This window comes from Trichoplusia ni, chromosome 9 (assembly GCF_003590095.1).
Source record: "Trichoplusia ni isolate ovarian cell line Hi5 chromosome 9, tn1, whole genome shotgun sequence".
Taxonomy (NCBI): domain Eukaryota; kingdom Metazoa; phylum Arthropoda; class Insecta; order Lepidoptera; family Noctuidae; genus Trichoplusia; species Trichoplusia ni.
In genome coordinates, this window is record NC_039486.1 from 9,052,958 (window position 1) to 9,077,824 (window position 24,867).

At 34.1% G+C, this 24,867-nt stretch overlaps 1 protein-coding gene across 1 annotated transcript; it reads right to left on the bottom strand.

The window, feature by feature from the left end:
* Positions 1-1,236: 1,236 nt before the first annotated feature.
* Positions 1,237-18,278, bottom strand: LOC113497601 (thyrostimulin beta-5 subunit-like). Its single transcript, XM_026877193.1, has 5 exons — positions 17,784-18,278; positions 17,043-17,201; positions 15,959-16,150; positions 10,100-10,258; positions 1,237-1,337 (listed from the first exon to the last, which is right to left on the bottom strand). The coding sequence occupies exons 3-5, from the start codon at positions 16,142-16,144 to the stop codon at positions 1,239-1,241; spliced, it is 444 nt and encodes a 147-aa protein (XP_026732994.1). The 5' UTR covers positions 16,145-16,150; positions 17,043-17,201; positions 17,784-18,278; the 3' UTR covers positions 1,237-1,238.
* Positions 18,279-24,867: the final 6,589 nt, after the last annotated feature.

A 24,867-nucleotide genomic window follows, 5' to 3' on the forward strand; every position in this document is an offset into this window, starting at 1 on the left:
TTTTCCTTTTTCGGCCAAACTTAATCCAGCCCTCAAACAGCTGGTTTTACCGTAAAAGGAAACTCCTTAACATTTTCACGACTTTAAATATATCCTTTTGTGGAACATTGCGGTTGATCGCGATTCCGATGCATGGTGGTAACTTAAGGAACCCCGTATTTATGTAGTCCGATACTGTTTGAATTTAAAAAGGCTAGGGGAAATAGTTTTAAAACAAATGGCCAACGTTTCATTGTAAGCATGGTTTACTGATGAAATAATATTTAACCAAAATATATATTGTTTATTTTTTATAAACTTGTAGGTACTTAATCAAGTTTGTTAAATTAGATCGAGACTGTATGAAATTTCAACATCTTAAGTACCAATAAGAAAATATAATTTTAATAAAGAAATAAAAAAATTATTATTAAAAAAACAAAATACCCGACTGCACACTAAAAAAAGAGTAAAACAAGCCCCACAATAATATTGATCAATCAAATGCTAAAAACTAATTATGTAATACCGTTTAAACAATACCTATATTAAAATACACTACAATATGTGTTCTTAATCGATAGTTAAATAAACAGAAACTTATTTTGAATACAAATTTACTGAATATAATTTATAAATGTTGATGGAAAGCATCGCAGGCGGGGACCAACAGAGGCTTATTTATAGTCATTTCGGTTGTGCACCATTTAGCAGAATTTTCGTTGGTGGCGGTCAAGGTGGTCCCCGCCAAAAAGACATACATACATACTTACATACACTCGAAAAACATTACCCTCCTTCTTTGGCAGTCGGGTAAAAAGTGGCCTACTGCTTGACACAGCCTCTTCCCATGCAGGGCATCGATCACTATTTAACACAGTGTGATGACAACTAACTGTGACTCAAATACTAGGAGACCAGGTTTCGTTACGATGTTTTCTTTCACTGTTTTAGAACAATGAAGAAAGTACAAAGTAGTAAAAAGTCTCTCAAACCTGCAACTCGAATCAATGCCATAAACGTAGTTACTTAAATACATACCTTTAAAATAGTACTTAATAACATAAATAAATAAAAAAGCTCATAAAAAAACATTCGTCCAGATTACCTACCGTCGCTGGAGTGTGCTCAAAAAGTAAAGAAAATAAGTAATACATTGATTAATTTGTAAATGTTTTAATAATTTTATGATAATAATAACTGTACAGAAATAGATAATTACTTATATCCAAATTTTTATGTTGATAATCCCAATGTAATTAGAAGTTTCCGAGACCTTCGACATCGTCGTAAATTCCATCAAGAAGCGTGGAGTTTGGAGGAAGCCACTCGCAGCTGGTGTATTGAGATGAACATACCTGGAAAGACACATTCCATTGTATTATAACCTTTGTACTGAGCTCCTAGCCGGAATGCTACTATTGTATTTAAGTTTCTAGCACTCCTCAGCTCTACTACCTACGAACATGTTATTTATAAAATTAGTGAGGTCATTTCAAAAATATATTGTACATACGGTTATAATATGTTGTAATACTTAAAAAACTGTTGAGACTTGATTATTACTCGATATACCAAGTTTTATTATAATAACTGTATTGCACCTTTTTTAATCTAGAGTCGAGCAGTTAAACAGTCCATACTTGGTCCCCCGATCCTATTTTTTCCCAACTTCAGCTCAACACATAAAACGCCAAGGTACACAAGAGAATAAACTCATTAAACTCATTTTTCTAAAGTAAACAGGAGTACTGAAAGCCGGAATCAGCTGGTTATCACAGCTTGTGGTATTAAGGATAAATATTAGCTTAAATCCAGTGGGCAAGTGTACCGCGGGCGGCCGCTCGGAAATTGTGCTCAGTCGTTCATTGACGCCGATGATTTATGGTTGTCGAATTTATAACCCGATGAGTAGGCTTTCGGCAGCGATTTTTTAATGCTTTTACGTTCGGATTTTTAATAAATTGAGGCTTTATTGGATTAATAGTAGCAAATATTATCACTCGTATCGGATTCAGTTCAGTGTATTTCGAACAATGTCAGTTGTATTTTTTTTTGTTTCAGTTTAATTTCTCTGAAGTTTATGTACTATTAATCCATTTATACGTTTCCTTTTTTTTCGTAATCGTGAAAATAAGTTTATTTATAAATGAGCCCTACCTACGCTTCTTTTTTAAATAGATTGTAAATTAAATAATTAAGTTATCGAATAGTTTTCCTTGATTATCTCAATTTAATAAATTTACTCTAAAAGATAACTTGTTTTTTTATTTTTTCTCCAGTGTGTTTTGAAATAACGACACTGAGGTTCCGTACAAATAAGCTAAAGAAAATCAAATCGCCCAAGTCACAAATAAATATGATGGACAAACAGTGTGGACTCAGTAAAGGGTTTTGTATTACCCTTACGGTATGGAACTATTAAGCATTTCTTTCTTTGGCTTATTGCATTATACATAAGGGCCAGTGAATGATGCCAACATCAACGAATTGCTCAAATGCATAGAACTGACAACTTGTCGAAAATTTTATGAATGATGGAATGAAATACTATTCAAATTTAATCTTTTTTCTTCTAATACGACAATTTTATTAAGGTCTTCTAGTATTCATATATTGGCATACGAAATGTATATAGATTGGATTGGCGTTAGTGACGTCACGTTTTGCCCGGCGATGGGTTCACCTCGCAGACGTGATTTATCAACCATCCAGTAGTGCCCACTGTTGAATGTACCTACACACTTATCTATTTATTGCAGTAAAGGTATTTTACATTTAGGCCAAATCGTGAGTGTTATTAAAAAGTACTGAAAGGCTGGGTGATCAAAAAATTGAAAGTATGTTTATATTCAGCTCTTAGTTGCGTCCGGATAAGGCTTTGTTTCTGGATATTATACGCATTTTAAATATTTTAATACACACATCTTTTTAAACAGATCTTTATGAATCAGTTCGAGAAATGGTATATCCTTTTGTCATATGTACGAGTATCTACAAAATTTGTAAATTTGTTTGTTGTTTTAGTAGCTTACGGAACTTTACGATACAATTTATAGATTGCAGGAAAATATTTCACGGTACAGAGTTAGGAACTAAGAGATTTGTGCAGATGAAATAAAGTAGAACTACTATTTCTGTATAAACTTGCCGATACTTTGCAAGTTTATCGAGAATATGTATTGCTCGTATCTACGTATGAATAAATGTAAAAGATATTTGGATATTTATTCAGTTAATTGTATCAAAAATGGTAATAAAGGCGACAGTTTTGTGTAGAGATAAGACACTTAGTTTTACAAAACATTATCGATAAAAAGGGGATTTGAACGAATATTTAATAAGATAACTTTTTAAGCCCTCTCGAAATATACGATATTCACTAGCAAACCCCACGACGTATATGTATTTCACAATATTCCTCCATGCTATACAAAAAATTCTCTGATAAAACAGAGTAACAACGACAAAAGTCCGTATAACTTTTTTGGATCAAAATATTGAATAAAACATTTAGTTCATGTTTACTTTGGCGAATAGAAAAATACTTACAGTGCCGGCGCCACCTACGTTATTTTTCATTCTTCATTTTACCATAAAGATCATTTTGTAATTATGAACCATGTGCTTGATCTTTGTAAGGCACGGTAACTTTTAATAATTGAAAGAAAATGTGACATTTGTGAACTTTTTAAAGAAACTGATTTTTAAAAATGTTTAACTTTTGAATCCTTATTATACTGAGTAAATGTTTTATTGTTAACAAAAAAATTAAAGCCTCTTAAAAAATCCACTTTTATGTTTTAAATTTGCCTTGTAATATTATTCCAACGTAACGTAATTTAAAAGAGATAGATGGACGAAAAGTTTGCATTAAATGAAAAAGATTGTCTCGCACATTAATAATGCTCATAAAGTATTAACCGATCAAGTCACATATAGGATTTAGTACACATAGGACAAAGAGAAATGAATCTTTTAACCAAATAGGCCACCTCAAATTGAAGATCGTAAAAATATTTTTTAATATAGTACAGAATATTTCAACGTTCTAGTTATTACGGTTCACGTGGCACAACCTGGTGACAAACAGTGGTGTCAATATTAAGATTCTGTTTTCACCCTTGGGGTAGAGAATCCTAAAAACTACTGGGCCGAACTTAATGACACTTTTATGGACCAAATTACAGCTACTCCGCATTCAACAAAAAATCACGTAAATCGGATCAGAAATATCGGACCAATCGATGTATATGCGTAAAATATCCCCATTGTGATTCTACTTTTCTTTGGAGTGGGTTAGAAAATAAAGAGTCGGTATTCAAAAATCAGATCCAAATCTTCCCACAGAGAGATTTTTATAAAATTTATGCAATTACTATGTTAATAAAATCAGTATCGTTGTAAGTTTTATTTCATAAGTCCTTAATATAATTCAATGAAAAGTCAGTCCTAAAGCAACTCGGCCATATACTGTAACAAAGTCGCGGTCATAGGAGTTTGCAAAGTAAAATATTTTGAGCGTGTCTAGTTTTACTGCACTTTTAGTTTACAGAGAAGACATCGTAGGATATAAAATACTAAATTTTATGTCCGACATAACGGTGTGCGAATAGAATAAATTTGTTTCTTCGTCGCACTGGAATATTAATTTTAAATCATAGCTTTGCATGCTAATGAATCACTGCAAAAGGGAAGAAACCCCTTTTGAGTAACTGCATCATTACACTTAATTTATACAGATAAAAACATATTAAATCTCAATATGTTTTTCAAATTCAAGTACATAGTCAATGGTTTTCGCAACGGGCTACTTCTACTATCTTTTATTTCGTCAACAACAAGATATATTGGGCAATGAACAATCAGTCACGGTAGTCCATACAAGAGGCGTTGGAGGAAAAAGGCATAAAATAAATCATTTCCCAAAAGGTGGCCATGGGTTAACGCAGAGTGATTTAACATGCCTTATATAGTTTGATGATGGAAGACTTCTTTTATGTTTGGATACTGGGTAATATTGTGAAATTAGCTGTTAAAAAAAGTGGTTTCATTTTTTTAAAGAGGTTTTTAGCTGGCTTTTGGCCATAAGCGTAAACAACAAATTTTTATTAGGTGTGTTATTACTTGGCTTTAAACCGTTTAAACAGTTCGCTGTGTTTTGAACATTAAAAAAGGAATTTCTATTCGGTCAACGAGCGACATTTATTCTATCCAGCGTTGCCAAACGAGGTACGGACGTACGGTATGTAGATTTTCCCCGGATACGGCAAGAATTACGAACAGACGCTTGCATTCACTAATCACATACAGGTCTTTAACGTAAAACCTAGCTTCGGACTTCGAGGTCTTGGAAAAATGACTATTCTATTTAATAGAATGAAATAAATTTAAAGAAGTACCTTGAAGTTCGTACATTAATTAAAGGAAAGTTTTAACAAGTTTAACAATGACTCAAGTTTCGATACTGCAGAAATGAACTTACAAAATGAGAGAACGATTTCATACAGCTTTTATCGGTAGAGCTATAATTTAATGTATGTAGTTTTTACTTTAAAAAAGAATCCCGCATTGAGGAATGTATTTTTTTTAATATTTGATATGAGAGGGCTAGTCTTTTTTTAAGATTGAAATTTTAAAATGAATTAATGATATTAACGTAACATGCTTTACTCACCTTCTCACTTATGCCTGCGCTATGTAGCTTAAGAAAGTCACTCTTTCATAATTGCAATACTAAATTATTAGGATTATGGATTAGGTTAAGCGGAGTCTCAAGTTTCGGTTCATATCTAGCCCAGATTACAGGTTAATATAAATTATTTGTGTGTTGTTCGTATGGCCTTAATCATTGCTACACGCTGCAGTCTGTTGGTTGTCTTTTGTTATGAGGCTTAGGAGTCATAAATGTTGGTTTTCCTCGCGTCTTTAGTACCTATAGTACCTTGAGTATATCAGGGCAGTTCGCAGAGGCACGCACTTATTCTTTCCTTGATCCTACACGCAAAAGGTGAGCTTCCCTGATGTGTTGGGTGCGAGCCAGTTGTAGTGTTATCTTGAATGAGCGGACAGATGGACTACCTTTATTACACCAGGCCAGGCTTCAGCGGAATTTTCCTTCTTCTGAAGCCGATTAGGAAATCATTAAATTTTTATAAGGTCTTTTTTTTAAAGTGTGTAAAAATTAGTGTAAAATTTAGGATGTTTTGAAAAAGAACGTAATTTTTATGACAAAACAACGAGGTCTATTTAGGCATAAAGGCGTAGCTGGTAATTGTTCGTAGCAGTCTAATCTTGTCGTTGGTTCCGGTCATCCCCCTCATATATCACTGCGCCTAATTATATATTATTTGTTGTACAACAGTGGGATTAATCAGATATGATAACTCAACTATGCATCAAAGCTATCTACATTGGCTCATTTTGAGATCTCGGTGCTTTATGTACAAGCCGCGCTGCACTCAGATTTAATATCAAGATATTTGAATAGCTATGATGGATAACAGTAATTAATATGGCGCTTTGAGTCAAACATCGTCGTTTCAGTTGTTCTGGATATAAGTCCGTTTTAAAACAATTCATCTATCGTAGATTTTGGTCATGAGTTTGTAACTTATAAAAAGGGTTTAAAATTTTATTTTTATGTTTTTTTTTGTAGAGTTTGTTACATCACGTTTGAAATCTTACACCTTTCAGTATCATAATCGAAGTATGTTAATACTAAACAAGTACTGTATGTAAAACTTACTATAAGTTTGTTGTTAGTGCCGCAAAGCTACTTTGTAAACTAAATACTTCGTTCTAACCATTAAAGTCATGATACTTCGACAGGCTTAAAGAGTCTGATAAAAGCGCTGACGCTTCCCAAGTGGAAAACAGCCAAAAATCGAAGATCCTGACGATTAAGATATATAGCATGAAGCTCTGTCTGTTTTCCTAGGTCTAGACCATTTATTGCAAGGCACGACAAATCAGGGTTTATGCCTCCCTCACCCCGTCATCAATATCCCTTAGCTAACAGCGCCTTAAACGCCAGTTTATTCCAACAGCCAAAATATAAAGCAAGCTATTATTTGCGGGCTTGAGACAAATTAATTTAACGTAGGACATTACCCTCGGATAGCCGAACTTAATACTCGCCGTAGACACAAACCGTCTTAACTTCCTACAACCTTGTGTACAGCTGGTATTTGACAACATTTTAGTATTATTAGACACGATAATCAAATTAAACTGTATAAGGCGTTTGTTGTTAACAAGTGATTCAAAATGTTTATGTTTATAAAGTAACTTATTACCTCAATATTATTGGTAGGCATCTGTTCCCAGTTTTGCATTCCTTCTAACATGAAAGTGATTAACGCAAATGGAACCGTTCCATCCGCATGATTCATGTCGTACTACATTAGCAATCTTTGTTTACACTACATAATTTCGTCTATGGATGTTATGCATACAGGGTGAAACTAAGCGTCTACTGACATCCAGCGATGTGTTGTAACATGTTATTATGAGGTAGCAATTACAAACTTTCGTCATAATCTTGCGACGCCAATTTTATGAGAAGACTTAACAGTAACTTGAAATTATATGAAGCAACGTTAAACCTCTCTGGGCTCTAAATTGTATAATAAAATTTAATCCGTATCTTTGTTTAGAAATGGCGCCGGCTAATCTCAGAATAAACAAAATTAAATTAGTTATTCGGTAGGTATTTATTATATTGACAAGCAAAATAAATTCCTGGATTTCGTTTTCAATTTAATAGCTGCCATTTTTTCTTTGAGAATTACAAGTTTCTACGTATATATGTAGCTACCAAGTAAAAATGGTGAACCATAACAAAATCTGTTTACGTAAACTTTCATATGCTTATGTTTATATTAGCATTTCTTTATGTTTATATGATGATGATGATGATGTTGATGTCCTCCTAGACGTTTCCGTCGACGGCGACACCCTAGCATATACTGGCAGCTTGATTTCAATCATGTGCTCGTATATGACTTGCGAAACTAAACTTGGTCTTGAACACGCGGTCACAAGTAGCGTAGTAGAGTTGTCCTTGCGCATTGTAGGTGTAATTGTATGAGGGCTTGGGACGGGATTTTCGGAGCTTGCGTTTGGCGTCTAGGTTTTCAAGACGCCGCTGTTCAAAGTCTTGTATGCTCTGATGAACAGCTCTTCGCCACTCAGGTCTTTGAGTAGATAGCTGCTCCCAAGAGGTTGGTGACAAGCCCACTGATTTAAGATTGCGCTTCAGTACGTCTCTGTATCGTAAATACTGCCCTCCAGACTGACGTTTGCCGGTACTAATCTCGGAGTAAAATAAGTTTTTGGGTAATCGGGAGGACTCCATACGGACAACGTGACCGCACCAGCGCAATTGTCCCTTTATTAGGTAACCCTCTATACCCGATATGTTTGATAATTATGTTTATGTTAAAAAGCTTTTTTCAAATAAATGTCACAGTTTCTGTTTACTGGCTTTGCAGCTTTTCGAAACCGTCTTTGACCTGTGCCGATCTCTTTATTCAAATTCAGTGACCCTGAGTTCCCTTCGTATTCATATCTGGCTTTTGAGTCAAGATCACGCCGTCCATTTCGACGAGTGCCATGCATTATGAAATGAATGCGCATTAGGATGGTAGTAGAGCACCTAGTCATTAAATATATAACTCTATCTTTAATCTTTTTCTAATGCTAAGTGACTAAAGGGTACATGTTTTGATATTTTGTATATTTTGTGGAAAAACGTGGAGAAATTCTATGAAATTAATAACTTCAATGAATTAAATTAAAATTTACAATGAGTCTGGATTTGACTTGAATGTATGTTAATCCTTTTATCGTCAGGGGCCGAGACACGAGGATTAAAATCCTTTATGTGGGATACTTATTAAAAAAAAAAACAAATGCAACCTTACGCTACGTGTCATTTAAAATTAATTTAAAAAGCAATATTGAACAGACGTAATAAATATCCTTAATCCTATCCTTAATCTTTGTCGATTATATTTAAAAAGCTCTTTGAGGTAAGAATATACTCGCTGTGTATTTTGTACGCTGTGTGTTTGGTATTATACTACGAAGTGAAGAAGCATTTGAACAAAATAAAACGATTTTTAAATTCTTGTTATATTTATTTCTTGAATAAGAAATATTTTTTGTTATATCTAATGCGAGTTTCGTTTACACCTTTTTATTTTGTAATATATTTTGCAAGATTTTGCAGAATGTTCTCAATGGAAGATTGTTTCATATAAAACAGGTTTATTTGCAAAATTCCCTCAGCAGCCTATTTGTATGCAGTAAAACGCCAACGTAAAAACGCGGCCCATTCAGAGACAAAAGGAGGATTTTATTGGTAATTTACCGATGTTTTTCCGTTTGAATTATATGGTCTTTGTTTTATTCGACAAATTTACGATTTATGTGCTAATTTTAGTACTTTTTTGTTCGCGCGATGTATCAAAGCTCAATAAAAAGCTTACGTTGTTTAGGCAGTAACATGTGTTCGCTCGCGGCTTGCGGATCAAAATTAAGGTTAATTACGATTTTTGTTTACAAAGCGTATTCGTCAATCCTGATTCTAAATATAGAAAATCTGAATTTATCTAGGTATGTTCGAAGTTTTTGCTCGCGTTTATTTGCAGGTTTCTTTCGCGTTGCCGCAATGCAGACAAGGGTTTTCAGGTGTAAGGTTTGCAACTATTGACATTACTTGAACAGAGCGAAGGTTTCCGAGACCTCATTATGGCGACCATGTCGTTACTATAAACGAGCACTCAGTCGCTTCTTATGGCACCTACGATGGCGGTACGAGAGGCCATTTGTAATCTACTACTTTTTGTTATTTAACTACTTTTGCTCGGAAAATAATAATGGTTTCATATTGAGTTTATTTCCAGTGTTAATGGTAGAAATAAAGATATGGTCTCGTAAGTTATTAATTTGATAAAATATGAAGAAAGCGAAAACGTTTTTGAGGAAATAAACTTCATAGATTTATTTTACGAGAGCCAGAATTTTAAAATTAAGCTTTAAGATAGCCGACTGCTACAAAGCCCGGATTAATGCCATGCAGCTTTACTTAATTATATTATTGAAAAATTGTTACCTTGCATCGACAGTCCTCAGCCGCTACAAAATGAAATAAATCAGTGCCAGGTGCTACGCCGTAGTCACAGTGGCGTAGGCGCACGACCAGAGGTAGTCGACCTCCGTAAACGCATACTGGGTGGTGGGATTTTTTAAATGGGAACTCCCAATCTGAAATCTAAATAAAAATGGTTAGTTGTTCTTTCTTTTAACTACTGGTTTAAAGTTGCACTAGAAAAATCAAAATTTTGATTTTCTACATCGGGTCTAACACTAACTTCAGCATACATGGATTTACACCATGTTAGAAATAAACCCGTCTGCTGTTATTCGAACTTGCGACATTGAGTTTAGTGAAGATGGACATACAAACTGCAGAGCCTTATTGTACCTAACTCTTTAACCTTTGAGTACGGAACCCCAAACCTTTCTATTGAATAATTTCATCCATAAAAACTCTCATTAAAATCCATTATAATTATAATTCTAAAGACCTAAACATTTACTTATAGCGACAGACAGCTGGCGGCGACTTCACTTATGATATGTAGTGATGATGCATGAAACATGCGCTCGGCCACTTCTCGAGCCATTAATATTAAAGGTATTCCTCCGGACGTCATCGGCCATTATGAAAAAACAACGGGCCTTTATTTAAATTAAAAAGTTAATATTGAAACGGGAATAAGAAAACAATAAAACGTGCAATAACCCTCACTGAATAAACCATTCGCAGCACAATGCTAATTATTATATACTTAATTACGCCCAATGAACTGCCTACGAGGACAGTGATACAGATATTATTATTTTGCATGTAATTAATTGATACGCCATAAAATTAACATATTAATTTTCTGGAAAGTATTAATGCGGCGACTTGTTACATTAAACCGAAGTAGGATATTATTAAGTAAATGTGCGAATAAATTTATTAATTTTAAAGTAGGTTTTTAGGAATGTATATATAATGTTACCTTAAAAGGTTTCATGACCTAAGTAAAGACTTACATTCATAGAGTTTATAAAGACTTGGAAAATTATGATTTATTGTGTCCAAAACTGTTCTAATGCAAAGACCTTTATTTATTTGTATTCCGTTGACCTTTTGTGAGGACCTCGTATATTATAACTGGCGTATCACCGTGTTCTGTTTGGCACCACACACAATGATTTTCAGCCAAAAACATTTGGCGTAGCTTTATCCTGCATTTTCGCTCCAGCAATTGTTGTAAACAAAATAATAATGAACAGCATATGAATTATAGCTAGTTGCTAACAACGCCCGAAAATTGGATAAGCCAAACAAACTAGATGTCATTTATCACCACATTATTAAATATTTGTATACCCGAAGGCTATTTTACTGTGTTTGTTCAACGTTTATATCATAAACACAGTTTTAATGAATCGGCCATCGTACATGTTGTAAATTATGATTGCCGTGCAGCAGATCCAAAATTAGGCTCATTGAATGTGTTAGTAAATTTCAATTTAGTGTAAAATAAGCCAATTATAATAATACAATTCTAAATATTTTCAGTAACTTAATCACCGCAGCATATAATGCCCATTCTTTGGCAATACTGAAATGTTGTTTTTTAGTCGAAACCCTGTATAAATGTTTGTATTTATCTCATCACTATTATCATCATCAGCTCAGCGATAAGTCATCCACTGCTGGTCAGGGCCTCCGCGAGTGATCCCCATAATTAGACCAGATGGAAACAGCTCGCATTAAGTGAACAGCTCATTAAGAAAAGTAAGAACTTTGAATGAAATTCGGAAAGAAGAGCACTTTCAACCCAGATATCGCTGGCAGTTCGATCAGTCATTCATTCTTCAGTATAGGTCCTATATTTATTTGAAGCTTTTTTAATTGTTTTTCATATTTCGCAAAAAGACACATTACAGTACTTGGTTAAGTAATTGAAACAAGGCAAAATATTAAAATACAAGAACTTTGAATTTGTAAAAATGCAAATTTGTGTGTAGTGATACTTATTCAAATAATGTCTACATTTTGCTACTTCAAACTTACAAATGTAATTACAAACCGAAGTTGCCTCTAAGAACTTCTAGTTAGCGATACAATCTGTTCCAAAAAGCCACTTACGGTATTTCCCAAACATGAGATTATTTCAGATAAGTTGTTCGAGAAGTTTGTTAAACAATAAGAGACGTGGTCCTGATAATCCTGATGAAAAGCATTCCGTTTGAGAATCATCATTATCAGTGGCCTCAACATCTATGACAGATGTTTGAACTAGAAGCCATGTTAGTATTTTTTTATTTTCATACTTGCCCTGATGGCTAACACGGCCTATACGGGAGTGACAACGCCGGTAGCAATGTCTGCAGACAAATCGTGTTCCCGGTAACGTTGGACGTTGTGCCAGTTGTTGGTGTCGTAGGTGGCGCTTTTGAGAGAGGAGAACAAGAAAAATAAGAAATAATTCATTCCTAAGTATGATTGGACTTATCTACTGACTTAGCTATAAAAACATAATTCTACTTGTGTATTTCACTAAAAACTCCTCTTAAACAGCTGGTCGGTCGGTTTAGGTATACAAAAAATATATGTTTAATAGAAAAAATAGTGATGATATTATTACATTATTCCTCTCTCATAATATCATGCAGGACAGCGTGTGTCGGGTCTGCTAGTATAATATAATGCTCTTATATGAGTCAGACGTGTTATCATGAATATGGCGAGTTAGGAAGCCGACCTCGAACCACACATTGATAAGAATTGAGCATGTAAATTATTATAGTTATTGAGAAAGCTTATATGATACAATAATAAGTATATGTAAAGATATTAACACCCTTTATTCGATTAAAATTCACACAGCAAAAAAAAATTAACTTAGAATGTAGAGAAAATCTTTTAATTAAATTAGTGTATTAATTATTTAAAGCAATGGAAATTGAACAGTTTCAGTTTCCACATTTTTCCACGTTTTATTTAAAAACAATTAAGTTTGCGACAATTTGCAAATAAAAATGTCGAATGATCTAAATTAAGAAAAGCCTCTAATCTCTCTGTGTATTTTGACACATTATAATTATCACATTATTCATATTCAGTAGGAAATGTAATGCCCTTGCTTTGAAATAGTTTTAAAAGTCTGATGCAAATTATAGGATACATCAAGTTCTGAAATGTTCCAATTTAAGTTACAATTGATTGAGCAAAGTAATTAATAAATAGTACGGGAATAGTATTGATATTGTGCACGTCCCTTACAGTGTGGACCTACCGTCATCTATCAGAGCCGAGCATCTGCCGTTGTGGAAGAGAGAAAACAATCTACAAAGTGTAGAGCGTCTTCTCGCTTCAACGACATTAATAGTTTGAGTAATATAGCTCGAGTGAAGGTGGTAGGCCCCTGAATCCGTATTATTAATCTGGCTGAATGGCATTGCCCTCTCTCTGCAAGGGCTGTTCATAAATAATGAGTTATGATGAAAGATGCTGCGCTTGTTCAGTTCGCTTCACTTTATTAACACACTCGGGTCACTGCGAAGCGAAATTCAATACGTGGAGTTATTTTTGAGATTAAAAGTATATACCGCATTAAACACAGCGTTTGTTTAAAAAAGACAACGGCAGGTAAACACGTGTTTTAAGATTCTTAGAATTGAAGACTCTAGGGCTTCGGGGTCAATAGCGGTTTATTTTCCACGAAAAATTTTTAGTACGTAGCCCGATTCAATATCCCGATTTAGGTTTTAAAATAAAAGAACAGGATTTATCTAGATTTGTACTATACACAAAGGCAATTTTTCTCAGAATTTTGTTCATAAGGCCGAGTTTTGAATTACGGACATTCTGGTAAATAAATTCAAAGTGAAGCAGCAGATTTTGCATTATACGTAACATATTTTAACGAACAACTTGTCTCGTTACAGTTACACCATACAATTATAACATATTCCGCTTCTATCCTAACCATATTCTCGTAATAATACTGAGTGAATTAAGTTCGGTTAATCATGTTATTAATCTAAAAAGGAAAATTGTGCCCGTTTGATAAAAGTGTCACGGCCTCAGACCCGCTTGGGTAACCCTCAGGGGGTTAGCCACGCGGGTCAGAGTGTATGACAGTACTTATCCTCACATACCCCTCACAATTAGATACCTCAGACAAGAGATTAGTATTCATCGAGATAAATGAAAGAACATTGTTACAAATGAGGTGAATCAAAATAGATTATAATACTGTCTGATCGGATTGAATCTACTTCAGATTTTTTTAACGGTCTGCTTTATTTAGATCAAACCTAAATAATGTATGGAAATTTAAATCCATTATTCAAGTGCGGTCGAATGATGTGTAAAAACTACTTTAAAACTTTAAAGTAGTTTTTAATGTATATCAATTAAATGCAATTGAATGAACAGATCTCAATTACTTTGAATAAAAGTTAATTTATTTTGAATTGCAGTGATGTTCAGACAAAATGTAAAGCAAATTCTGTTCAGAAGTTGATAAGGAACTTTTATATTAAGTATAACTAGCGCCCAAATATTTCGAATTGTTGCTTTTTAAATTGTCATTTCAGTTCTAGAAAGTCTCTTGTTCGTAAATAACGTCACACATAACATTTTATTAGGCATTCAGTAAAATATAGATATAAGTAAATATTCCAAAGAAACATTTTCTGATAAAGCCTCGGTCTCAGGAAACATTTGACCGTTCGACAATATTCGCATCCGTCCCTTGTCGTTAGTACGTAGATATATTTTTATATTCGCGTTTAATAAGCTTGAAGTGATGTGGACCGTTTTTTGTTGAAATAGCAAAAAATGAAGCGGTATATGTGTCATATAACTTATATGTTTTATTGCATGTAATCTCTTTTGTTTGTAGAGACAACACAATTTTACATTTTCCACTTTCAAAAATCAAGTTTTGACTTAATGATTGTACATGCCACAAATTCACAAATTAACAAGATGTGAACTCCATAAATTGAATTTATTGAAGGTTCAATCATAAATGGGTAAATGTTAAAGCGTAAAGAGGTCTTATATCACACCCACTTTAGGTATTACAGTTTTTTTTAAACGACTCCCACAGTAAGAAGTGGAAACATACAAGAATAGGAAAAAAATCTGCTATATATATTGGTTTATGTTAGGTATTCCAATCAAAATATTCAAGTTCCTTTCCTAATACCTTAATAATTAAATTTAAGATCGTTCATTTTGGATAGTTTAAGCATAAATGCTAGCTCCTTTATTGTAAATTTGCTGGATTATTGAAGGAAACTTCTCAAATACACGGACTTTGCGCGACCTAATAGCTGAGGTTTAAACTCATTATGCCAACGACAGGTAACTGACTTTTAATTATGGCTCTCTGAGGGCCCCGATCCGTCTGGCATTTGTTTTAAAAGTTCTGAACATTTTATGTTAGTACTAAACTTGATTGAGAAAGTTTTTGTTTTTTCTAAAAAGAATGCAGATAAGGTTTATAAATGTCATGACTTTTACAACTTCTGTTTTTATAATTTAATATTTAATGGTTTGTAGTAATGTCGCATTGCTTTTTCTTTAACGAAGTTTTTGTCTTAAAATGGAGAGCTTTTTATTGTTTATTCAAGCAAAAATAACGATACTGAACATATTGAAGTATGTACTATTTTGTGCCCAAAATGTATGCAAACTAAATGCTTTTGCTGTTTCTACATGTTGCACAGGAATAATGTTACATTAAGACGTAGTGGCCATGGTTAAGGCTTTAAAGAATACCGACTTCAAAAAGGAGGATATTCTCATTTGAGAACTTCATTCTGGATGAATAGATGAAGTTGTTGATTGTGATTTGGTTGTTGTAAAAATATTAAGTTATTGATATTGACTTACCTCCCTAGAATCACATCGTCCCCCACAGGCTGGTACTTTCACAGTGTCCCAACATCGAAGGCCATTCTCATCAGTCTGTTCCGCCCTGGCCAGGTGGACCCTCAGCTTGCAAGGCGACACGGCATGTGATGACGTCACCGCGTACAGCATTAATATAGGTATCAGACATGCTGTATTTATCATCATTAAAATCTGTAAGAAGATCGGGGTTGAAGATGGCCAATTAGACGGTTACGAATTTAAGAAAACTGCTTTGTACATTGTGCGATTTTTAGATTCGAAATAATTCAAGTTTGATATCTATGTTCATAGTATCCGTATATGATAAGTAGATGATGTAAATAAAAGCCACAGAAGTTCACGATTACCTCTCACACATCAAGAGTAAACGACGTTGGGAAGTAAATGAATCTAACTCTAACGATTAACGTCTACGTGCAGTTCTGAAGTTAGGTCTGGAAACTAAACTAGTGAACACTCTCAGTTGCTTGGAAAATAAATTGTTAACATTAGCAATTTCAGTTAATCTCTCTTTTTGTTATGAAACTTGTTTGAATATTTTTTTCCTCTGTAACTACTTTATAACTTAAAAATAAATTAAATGTATCTTACTAGTCTAGCTTGATTCAATAAAATATTTAAAAACCGGTCAAGCACAATTCGGTCTGACGACACTGAGGATTCCGTGCAAAAAGGCAGAATAAAAATAATTCTGTTGGGTGCCAACAACAAATGTACTTTATTTTTTATTCTCAACAGAAAACATCGTAGGAATGTGAAAATTTTAATTGGCTAGTTATCACTGGTCCCGAGTTACAGCCTGGTGCAGACGGACGGACAGATAGACACGAGACGGAAAGAAAGCGGTGCCTCAGTAATCGTTTTCCGTTTTTATCTTTTGGGTACGCAACCCTAACAAGGATAATTAAATACTAGACATAATAATAAAGTGCTCTTTAAAATTATGCAGAAACCACTTCATCAAGCTAGTTAAACACTTGCAAACGTAGGTTAAGATAAGCAAAGAACCTCCATTGAAAAAGCTTAGTTAATTTCACTTCAATCCAGAGTAAAGAGCACTCACCGAGTAACAGTTTGTTCTACGGGGACGTAGTCTTTAGCTGAAGGGTTATTTGAAACTGGACACTGTCCGACCGAACTCTTTTGTACTTGCACTTCTTCCGTCCCACTGAACATTATGATTTCCCATTCCGACTATTTAACTGTAAACGGTCAAGTCAGCCTGTAAAAAACATATAAAATAACAATATAAAATACATCAACGAAATTTTAGTATCGTATGCAAATCGTGTACTTTACAGTTGTATTCAGCGGGGCGTTAAGAGAGGCCTGATGTTTTCAGACTATAATGGGGTACGAACCTACTGCCTCCAGAAGACTTATTGAAATTTCTTTGTTATAACGAGAAAGCTTTTATCGACGGTCTTTTGTTTTTATTATTTGGGTTTTTGTCAGCGTACAATATGGCTTATTGTTATTTGAACATGATCGTTTTAGGTAATGGGGTTCTATGAAAATATTTAGCGGCAAAATTCATTTGAAATGAAAATAATATGTATTTCAATTTAAAATCTAATCGGCTAAGTGATAAATAAATTTATGGGCAGGTAAGAAAAAAAAATTATTAGTAAATTAACGAAATTATGAACCTAACAACCATCATCGGCCTAGCTTTTTCCCAACTACCTATATTGAGGTCGGCTTCCAGTCTAACCGATTTCAGCTGAGTACCAGTGCTTTACTAGGAGCGACTGCCTATCTGACCTCCTCAACCCAGTTACCTGAACCTAACAGAACCACCTACCTACCAGAAGCTAACAACCGTTGCCTATTTCATTATCGTTGTTGTAGCGGCAACCGAAATCATACATCATCTGAGAAAAGTTAAACTGTCTAGCTATCACGAGTCATAAAATACAGCCCGGTGACGCACAGGTGGACAGACAGACCATGGTGCCTTACTAATAGGTTTCCGTGTTTAACCTTCGAGTGCGGAACCCTGAAAACAAATACAAAGAAAGTTCAAGATTTACACAGAATTTGTTAAAGCAGCTAATATATCAGCAGAAACTGTTTAAGAATCTCAGAGAAACTCCCACAAGCTCACAAACATTTTAACTTTATATAATTATGGTAGAAGTTACTCCAGTTCGTAAGTAGGTATAAGGTTTAAATCACAAAGGAGTCTTAAAGGAATCATTCATATGGATTAAAGATGAATGCGAGCTTGATTTAGCAAGTTAAGTGTTGTCGGCACGCTCCCACGCTCCCGCGCTTGCGAAGCTGCGAGGTAATTCGAATAATTTTTGCTTATTTCCAAGTTACCTTACTTAATTTCTTCGATATCAATATTTAGGAACTGTTAATATTCTAAGCGTTAAAAATGTTATTTTTTGGGTTCCACATTCAAACTGTAAATATTACTAAGGCAGTGTTGTCTGTCCGTCACTTACAATCTCATAACCTGTGATTTGACTGTCGCGGTGAATGATATACGGCCTTTAAAGTTGAAATGTTTTTTTTCCTAAAAATAAATATTGTTACGGACATAAATTCGTTGGGTGTCAAATAAATTTTGTGTCTACCCACACTGAAAATAATTAATTTGTTTTGCTTTAGTCTATTTGCACGGCACTAGTCGTCGCGCGTCCGACTCGGACTTGACCGATTTTTATACTTTTCCTGGTGTAGATGTAATATTGTTTGATTGTTTTTTGTTATTATTTATTTACTCCTGTCAAAAATCTGCCTACAGTGAAATTTAAGTGATTTGTCATGTTACTGTATAGGTCCAGATTACAGTATGTTTAATAATATTAAAAGTTAAAATAAAATATCTAATTTGTATCCTGCTTGTCCCTCCTAATATTGCACGGGAGTTTAATTAAATTTTTATCTTTTCGAGAATGTATGGGTTTTTAGATCGTTTTACTTTTTCACGCGAAAACAGCTGAATGGATTTGACGTTTTTTTTTTGCCGAGGTACATACATTAGGTATAGTGTGACATTATATATTTTTTTATTAAAAAGAGAAGATTCGTTTTCATAGCGCTAACCGAAATCTACCCGGACAGAACAGCAGGCGAACGCAAGATATGTTCAGAAATATAAACTATTGTAAACTAATTAAATAATATCAAGTAGATGTATTGTACCTGTACTACTTACGATATTATGTTACAAAATAATGATTGAGCTGTGGAGTAATCAAGTGGCCGGTAATTGTTTGTTATAATAGCTTGTACCACAGGTTCGGCTTGCCTAGGGTGGAGAGGCCATGGAACAATATTTTACCTAATATAAAATTTTTGAAGATATAAGTTATGATTTATACCTGCCCTTTTTTCCACATTTTCCATTATATCTTCGCTCCTATTAGTCGCAGCTTGATGGTATATAGCTTAAAACCTTTCTCGATGAATGGTCTATTCAACACAAAAAGAATTTTTCCATTTGAACCAGAAGTTCCTAAGATTAGCACGTTCAAACAAACAAATAAACAAACTCTTCAGCTTTATATTTTAATAAGTATAAATAACAATTGAGAATTTAATAATAGTATATGGTTGATAAATCTGTCAACCGTTAAATCAATACTTGGCTGTTTAGAAAATGACTATTTCAGTAAAACTTATCCCATTTTTAACAACATTTCTTTTTGTTTATAATTTGCATGTTTTCGTCACACAGAATTTTCTTAGCTTAATATTCTCCGAAATATTTCTTTTTCCATCTTCTATTATGGAGTGAAGCTGTATGTATGTATGGATTCCTGAGGAAAATTAATTCCATGAAACCTATTTGAGTTTCCTTTGCTAGTCTGTTACCGATAATATCAATTACGTAACAGTAATAGAGTACATTCAAGTATAATGCTTCACTTTTCTTTAACAAAAACATTCCTTTGGAATCGTTTGCGCGATTGAAGAATAATTAAAATCGAGCAAGAAACTACAATTTTAACTAGAAACAATACTTATGTTACAAATGTTAACCCCGAATAATACCAAACTGTGCATGTACTTACTGCGGGGTAAAGTTTTCTTCATATGTAGGCAACATACAACTGCAACGGGGAATCTCCTGCAACTACGTCTATACCATGATCATTAAACCATCAGGCGACTATGGGAACCTCAAGTAACAAAGACAAAGACTGAAATTGCAATGAAGTACCTAATATTATTATTTCTAGACATTCGTCTCCCACTAAAGAGCAAATACCTAGCCCTTCCAGTTATGACTATAGACATTCCATGACTAATAGGGGGCCAGTTTTGCAGCGAGGAATCAAGCTAAACAGAATTCAGTAGCTACACTAGCTACTCAAATAAAAAAAAAACTGTTTAAAGCTTTTTGCTAGTAAAATCAGTCTTCCACTTTAAATTAATTTAGACGACCCCGCACGTCCTCGTTGCTTTCTCGATCAAAGAGCTTCAAATTCAAACGACGCTCAACTATTTTTAGCGCCTAATAGGTGTTTCGTGACTGCCGTGATAAAAAAGCCTGTTAGTGAAATTACTCGTCAAGTGTCGGGCTTTGGTAATTGAAACGCAACTTGTTATTATTTTCGTAATATTTTATGCGACGGAAACTCTCGACAGCTGTTTAATTTTGACAGTAACGCTGTCAAACTACCAACAGTTCCGTAAACAGTTCGGTTGTTTTAATGCAAATAGTCATATTGTTTATGAGTACTCAAAACTGAGCGAGACTGCTCGAGTTTGGATACAAAAAAGTTGAGTAAATTCACAAAACATTATCGCTATAATTTATAATTGGATACAAATAAATATCCTCACGAATAGTTGATCTGAGTTTGTCAAATATACCTTTTTAAAATTATTTTATATTTCCTTCATCAAGTTTCCATCGCCGTCTATTGACTAAAATAATACAAATAGGTATACGTTTGTGACTTATGTGTATTATGCAGGTACTTTGTGAAGCTTTCCATTAGTTAATTATTAGTTTACAAGAAAAAATAGTATAGAGTTAATTATAAAATGTAATAACAAAAGGAAGAAATCTTTCTATCTTAGCTTTGTCTTAGCGACACAATGGGATGCAAACTTCTTTACATTATGTTTTCCTCCTAAAACGCTTTACGAAATAGAGTATATAAACTTTAGTTACCCAAAGGACAATCGAAATAATTTTACATTTCATCGTTGAATAAAGCAAACTTCTTGTAATAGCATCCGCATGAAATGTTTATACGAAGGGTCTCGTGCCTCGTCTCAAGTGTGAATAGAGACCTCGAAATGCCTGATGAGAATTCAATTGAGATTTGTTTGCCAAACAATCTCTGTTACGCTTCTAGTGACGACTGTATTTAAGTTTTGCACAAAGATGTTTGACCCTTTTGTTTATGTAACACTTTATACTGTACCATCTTACATTTCCCCGAGGAGTGCGCATTTTGTAAATGTCATACAACTTTGAACCTGACACGTTGTGAGTTCTTGTGTTTCGAACATTCTTGCAAATGAATTCTGCCTCCGACGTCTTAAATTGCGTAATATATTTATGTCTGTAATAAAAACTTGTCGTTTGTTTTTTGTAGATCAGTTGCTTGTAAACAGAAGATGTGTAACTAATAAAATGTATTGTGGAGGTTAGATAGGCAGACGGTTTATATAAAATATGATATTCAGCTGAATCCGGCAAGTTCGGAAGCCGACCCCTTCTTAGCTAAGAGTAAATGTAAGCCAAAAAGAAAAATAAACATAATGTATAGTGTAAAGACGTATAAGTTATTTCTAATAAAAGCATGCTTTTCCATATGTCTCCGGTGTTTCTAGCGAGGTGTATGCCCTTGGCCACCATTTTGATTTGTAGATCTGCAGTCTGAGGTAGATACTGCATCTTACACATAAAGGTCAGTTGAACAGCTCAAGAGATATTTAAGTATAATGAGCAAAATTCGTTATAAGCTATTTTTAAAGCCTGCATACATAGTACTAAAGCAGCAGATGAATATTTAATTATGTTGTTTACAGGTCTACATAAAAATTGGTAAGTTTTATTTGTAAATTGGTAAATATTTACACATACCTTCTTGGTACGGCAAAACTTAAAAAGTGTTAATGTGTTTTTACGCTTTTTTACTTTGTAGAGTCCAATATTTTAAATCCATGTTTCATTATTTTTTCCTGATGTGTGACTAAAATGGACAAATGCACCTATTAAATTTGAGTCGAGTTTCGTGCAAATCTATTTATAGAACGATCACCATTTTGTTATTCACGTATATATTCTTTTTAAAAGTATGTTAAAAAACGAAACAAAATGTAAACTAAATAATATCAAAATTTTTCTCCAGCATTCAGAATACATCCATCATTCAGTCGACCGAAACGTCAAACTTGTTACACGTTATGGAAAAGCTATTAAACAAGTTTATAAGTATATGCTATCGAAACATGCAGTTTCTATACTCTTACAATATGTTATTGTTGTATATAGAAAACTAACTGATTCTTGAAAGTACAATTTTAGCAACAATTATATAATATAGAAACGAAAATTATCAAAAGCTAACATATATTATCAACTACACTAATTTATATAAAACTATCACGAAAACCATCCAACACATCTTAAATAGACTTTTCGACATCATAAAGGAAATTTGAAGCCAAGCATTGAATACTACATGAGCTTCACTACTCTATAATTCAATCACTAGAGGACAGACGCAGCTAAAATACAAATCTTAAAACTAGGTCTCTAGTTTACAAATCCAGCCACACTAAATAAAATAAAGCCTTGAAAGAAACAAGAAGACAACGAAAACATTTTCTCAAAAAAAAGGTTGTTTAAAGACTTTAAAGTAAGGTACTGTTTGTAGGGAGCAAAAAGGAATAACAGAATCAGGATGTATATAATTGTCTGTTAGGCCCTGCTGGGAATGAGATTTCATCAAGATAATTTTAGAGATGAAACAGATAGAAAAGTCTATACAGATAGAATCGACGGTAGCTGCGAAATGTCCCAGTTCTCTGAAGGGTAGAAATGCATTAACAACACTTTTATATTAAGCCCGGATGATTTTCCTGGACGTTTTGTAACGAAATTGTTTTTTTAGATTGTCTATTGTGAATTGAATAAGATTTTCCGGGCGTTTCAATAGATTTCTACGGGTTTTTAATGTTAAAAGGATATTGTGATACTCACAATAGAAATAATATTGGAGTATATTAAAATCTTTCGATTAAAGTCAAAATGTTTGATATTAGATACATACTTACTCTGAATAGCACAGATTAAGACTTTAGTACCATTTCAGTGGCAGGAGACATACATCATTTAATTTAACAAAATTTAATTGTCTCGCTACCATGGTCCATGCGATAAAGCCTGGTGATGGACGGGCGTACAGCGGAGCCTCAGATTTTTAAACTTTGGGTGCGGACCTGTAATAAGAACTTACGAAGAAAATGTCTTTATTTGCGTAAAAGAATATAAGGTTAAATAAAAACTTAATTGTGGCTTCCTAAAAAACCCCTTACAAGCAACCCTTTTATTTGCATAAAAACTAATAACTTAAACATATGCCTTTAGAACAACTACTGCTATTAATTACAGCGGCGTGACTGGGCGGCCACATAGAGCCATAATCATGTAATGTCACGTTTGGCAGGGAAATTACTGAATAATACCTAGCATTTACAGCGAAACTGCAGGGCATGAGAACTTAACAAAACAGTGTAGCGTACGTGAACTTTTAGTTATTTTGGTAAACAGTATCAGTAAACAAACGTATTAATTTATTTTTTATTAAAAAAAATATTTCCGAAATGTAATCCTTGTGTCGCGGGAGCTTTACAAATATTTAAGGCACATGTACAAATACACCAGTCTCAGGTCGATTGACGATTGTCCTTCTCAGGGATCAACCTGTGCACGATGGGTTTAGCGTGGTGCTCCTTAATCACTTGTCAATCCGTGAAGGTATAGCACTTGCTACTTTCTAAAATGTATGTAAGTAATGAAGGGCCTAACATGCTTATATGTGGAGAAAAGTTCTTAAAATTACTCTTTACTCGTCAAAATAGACGGTAATCTTAAACCAACTTACCCAACGTTGCGGTATAAACATATACATTTTTATTGCAAATAAACGCGGTGTAGTTCGATGTAAAAGTAAATACGTCTTCCAATCAGACGGGTGTTATGTTCACAGATGAAAACTGTTGATGGCTCGTCCGTATATAAAATGTCGAATGGTAGTGTAAACTTTTATGATGTGACATCACGACGAATGAATGCTGTGTGTTCATGTATTTTGCCGCTTTCGAAGAATTAATGTAGCTCAAAATTCAGTCTTTGTTCAAAATAATTTCGAAATTTTGCTGTCTCAGTGTTATAATTTGATAATAATAAGCACTTTGTTGCCTTTTTGAGGAGCCTGTGATTCGATCACAGGTTAAGCTATGCTTGACGCGGTTGGTCCGTAGATGGGTGACCATATTTGTCATAACGGGTTCCTCCGTCTTTCGGAAGGCACGTTAAATTGTGGGTCCCGGCTGTCATTCCTGCATCTTTGGCAGTCGTTACAGGAAGTCAGAAGCTTGATCGTGTTGCCCAGGTAACTGAGTTGAGGAGGTCAGATAGGCAGTCGCTCCTTGTAAAACACTGGTACTTAGCTGAAACCGGTTGAATTGGTAGCCGACCCCCAACATAGTTGGGAAAAGGCTAGGCCGATGATGATGTTGCCTTTAAGCCAATTTTTTCATTACGGCTTCTGTAGTTCCCTTTCGATTATCTCATTTTTAGTTTTAAGCATTATTTTAGGGGTGCGTAGTTTAAATTGATCGACTCTCTTTTGTTTTAGCTCAAATTAAATACCTCAAGAACTAAAAGAAAGTTTTGCACATAAAAT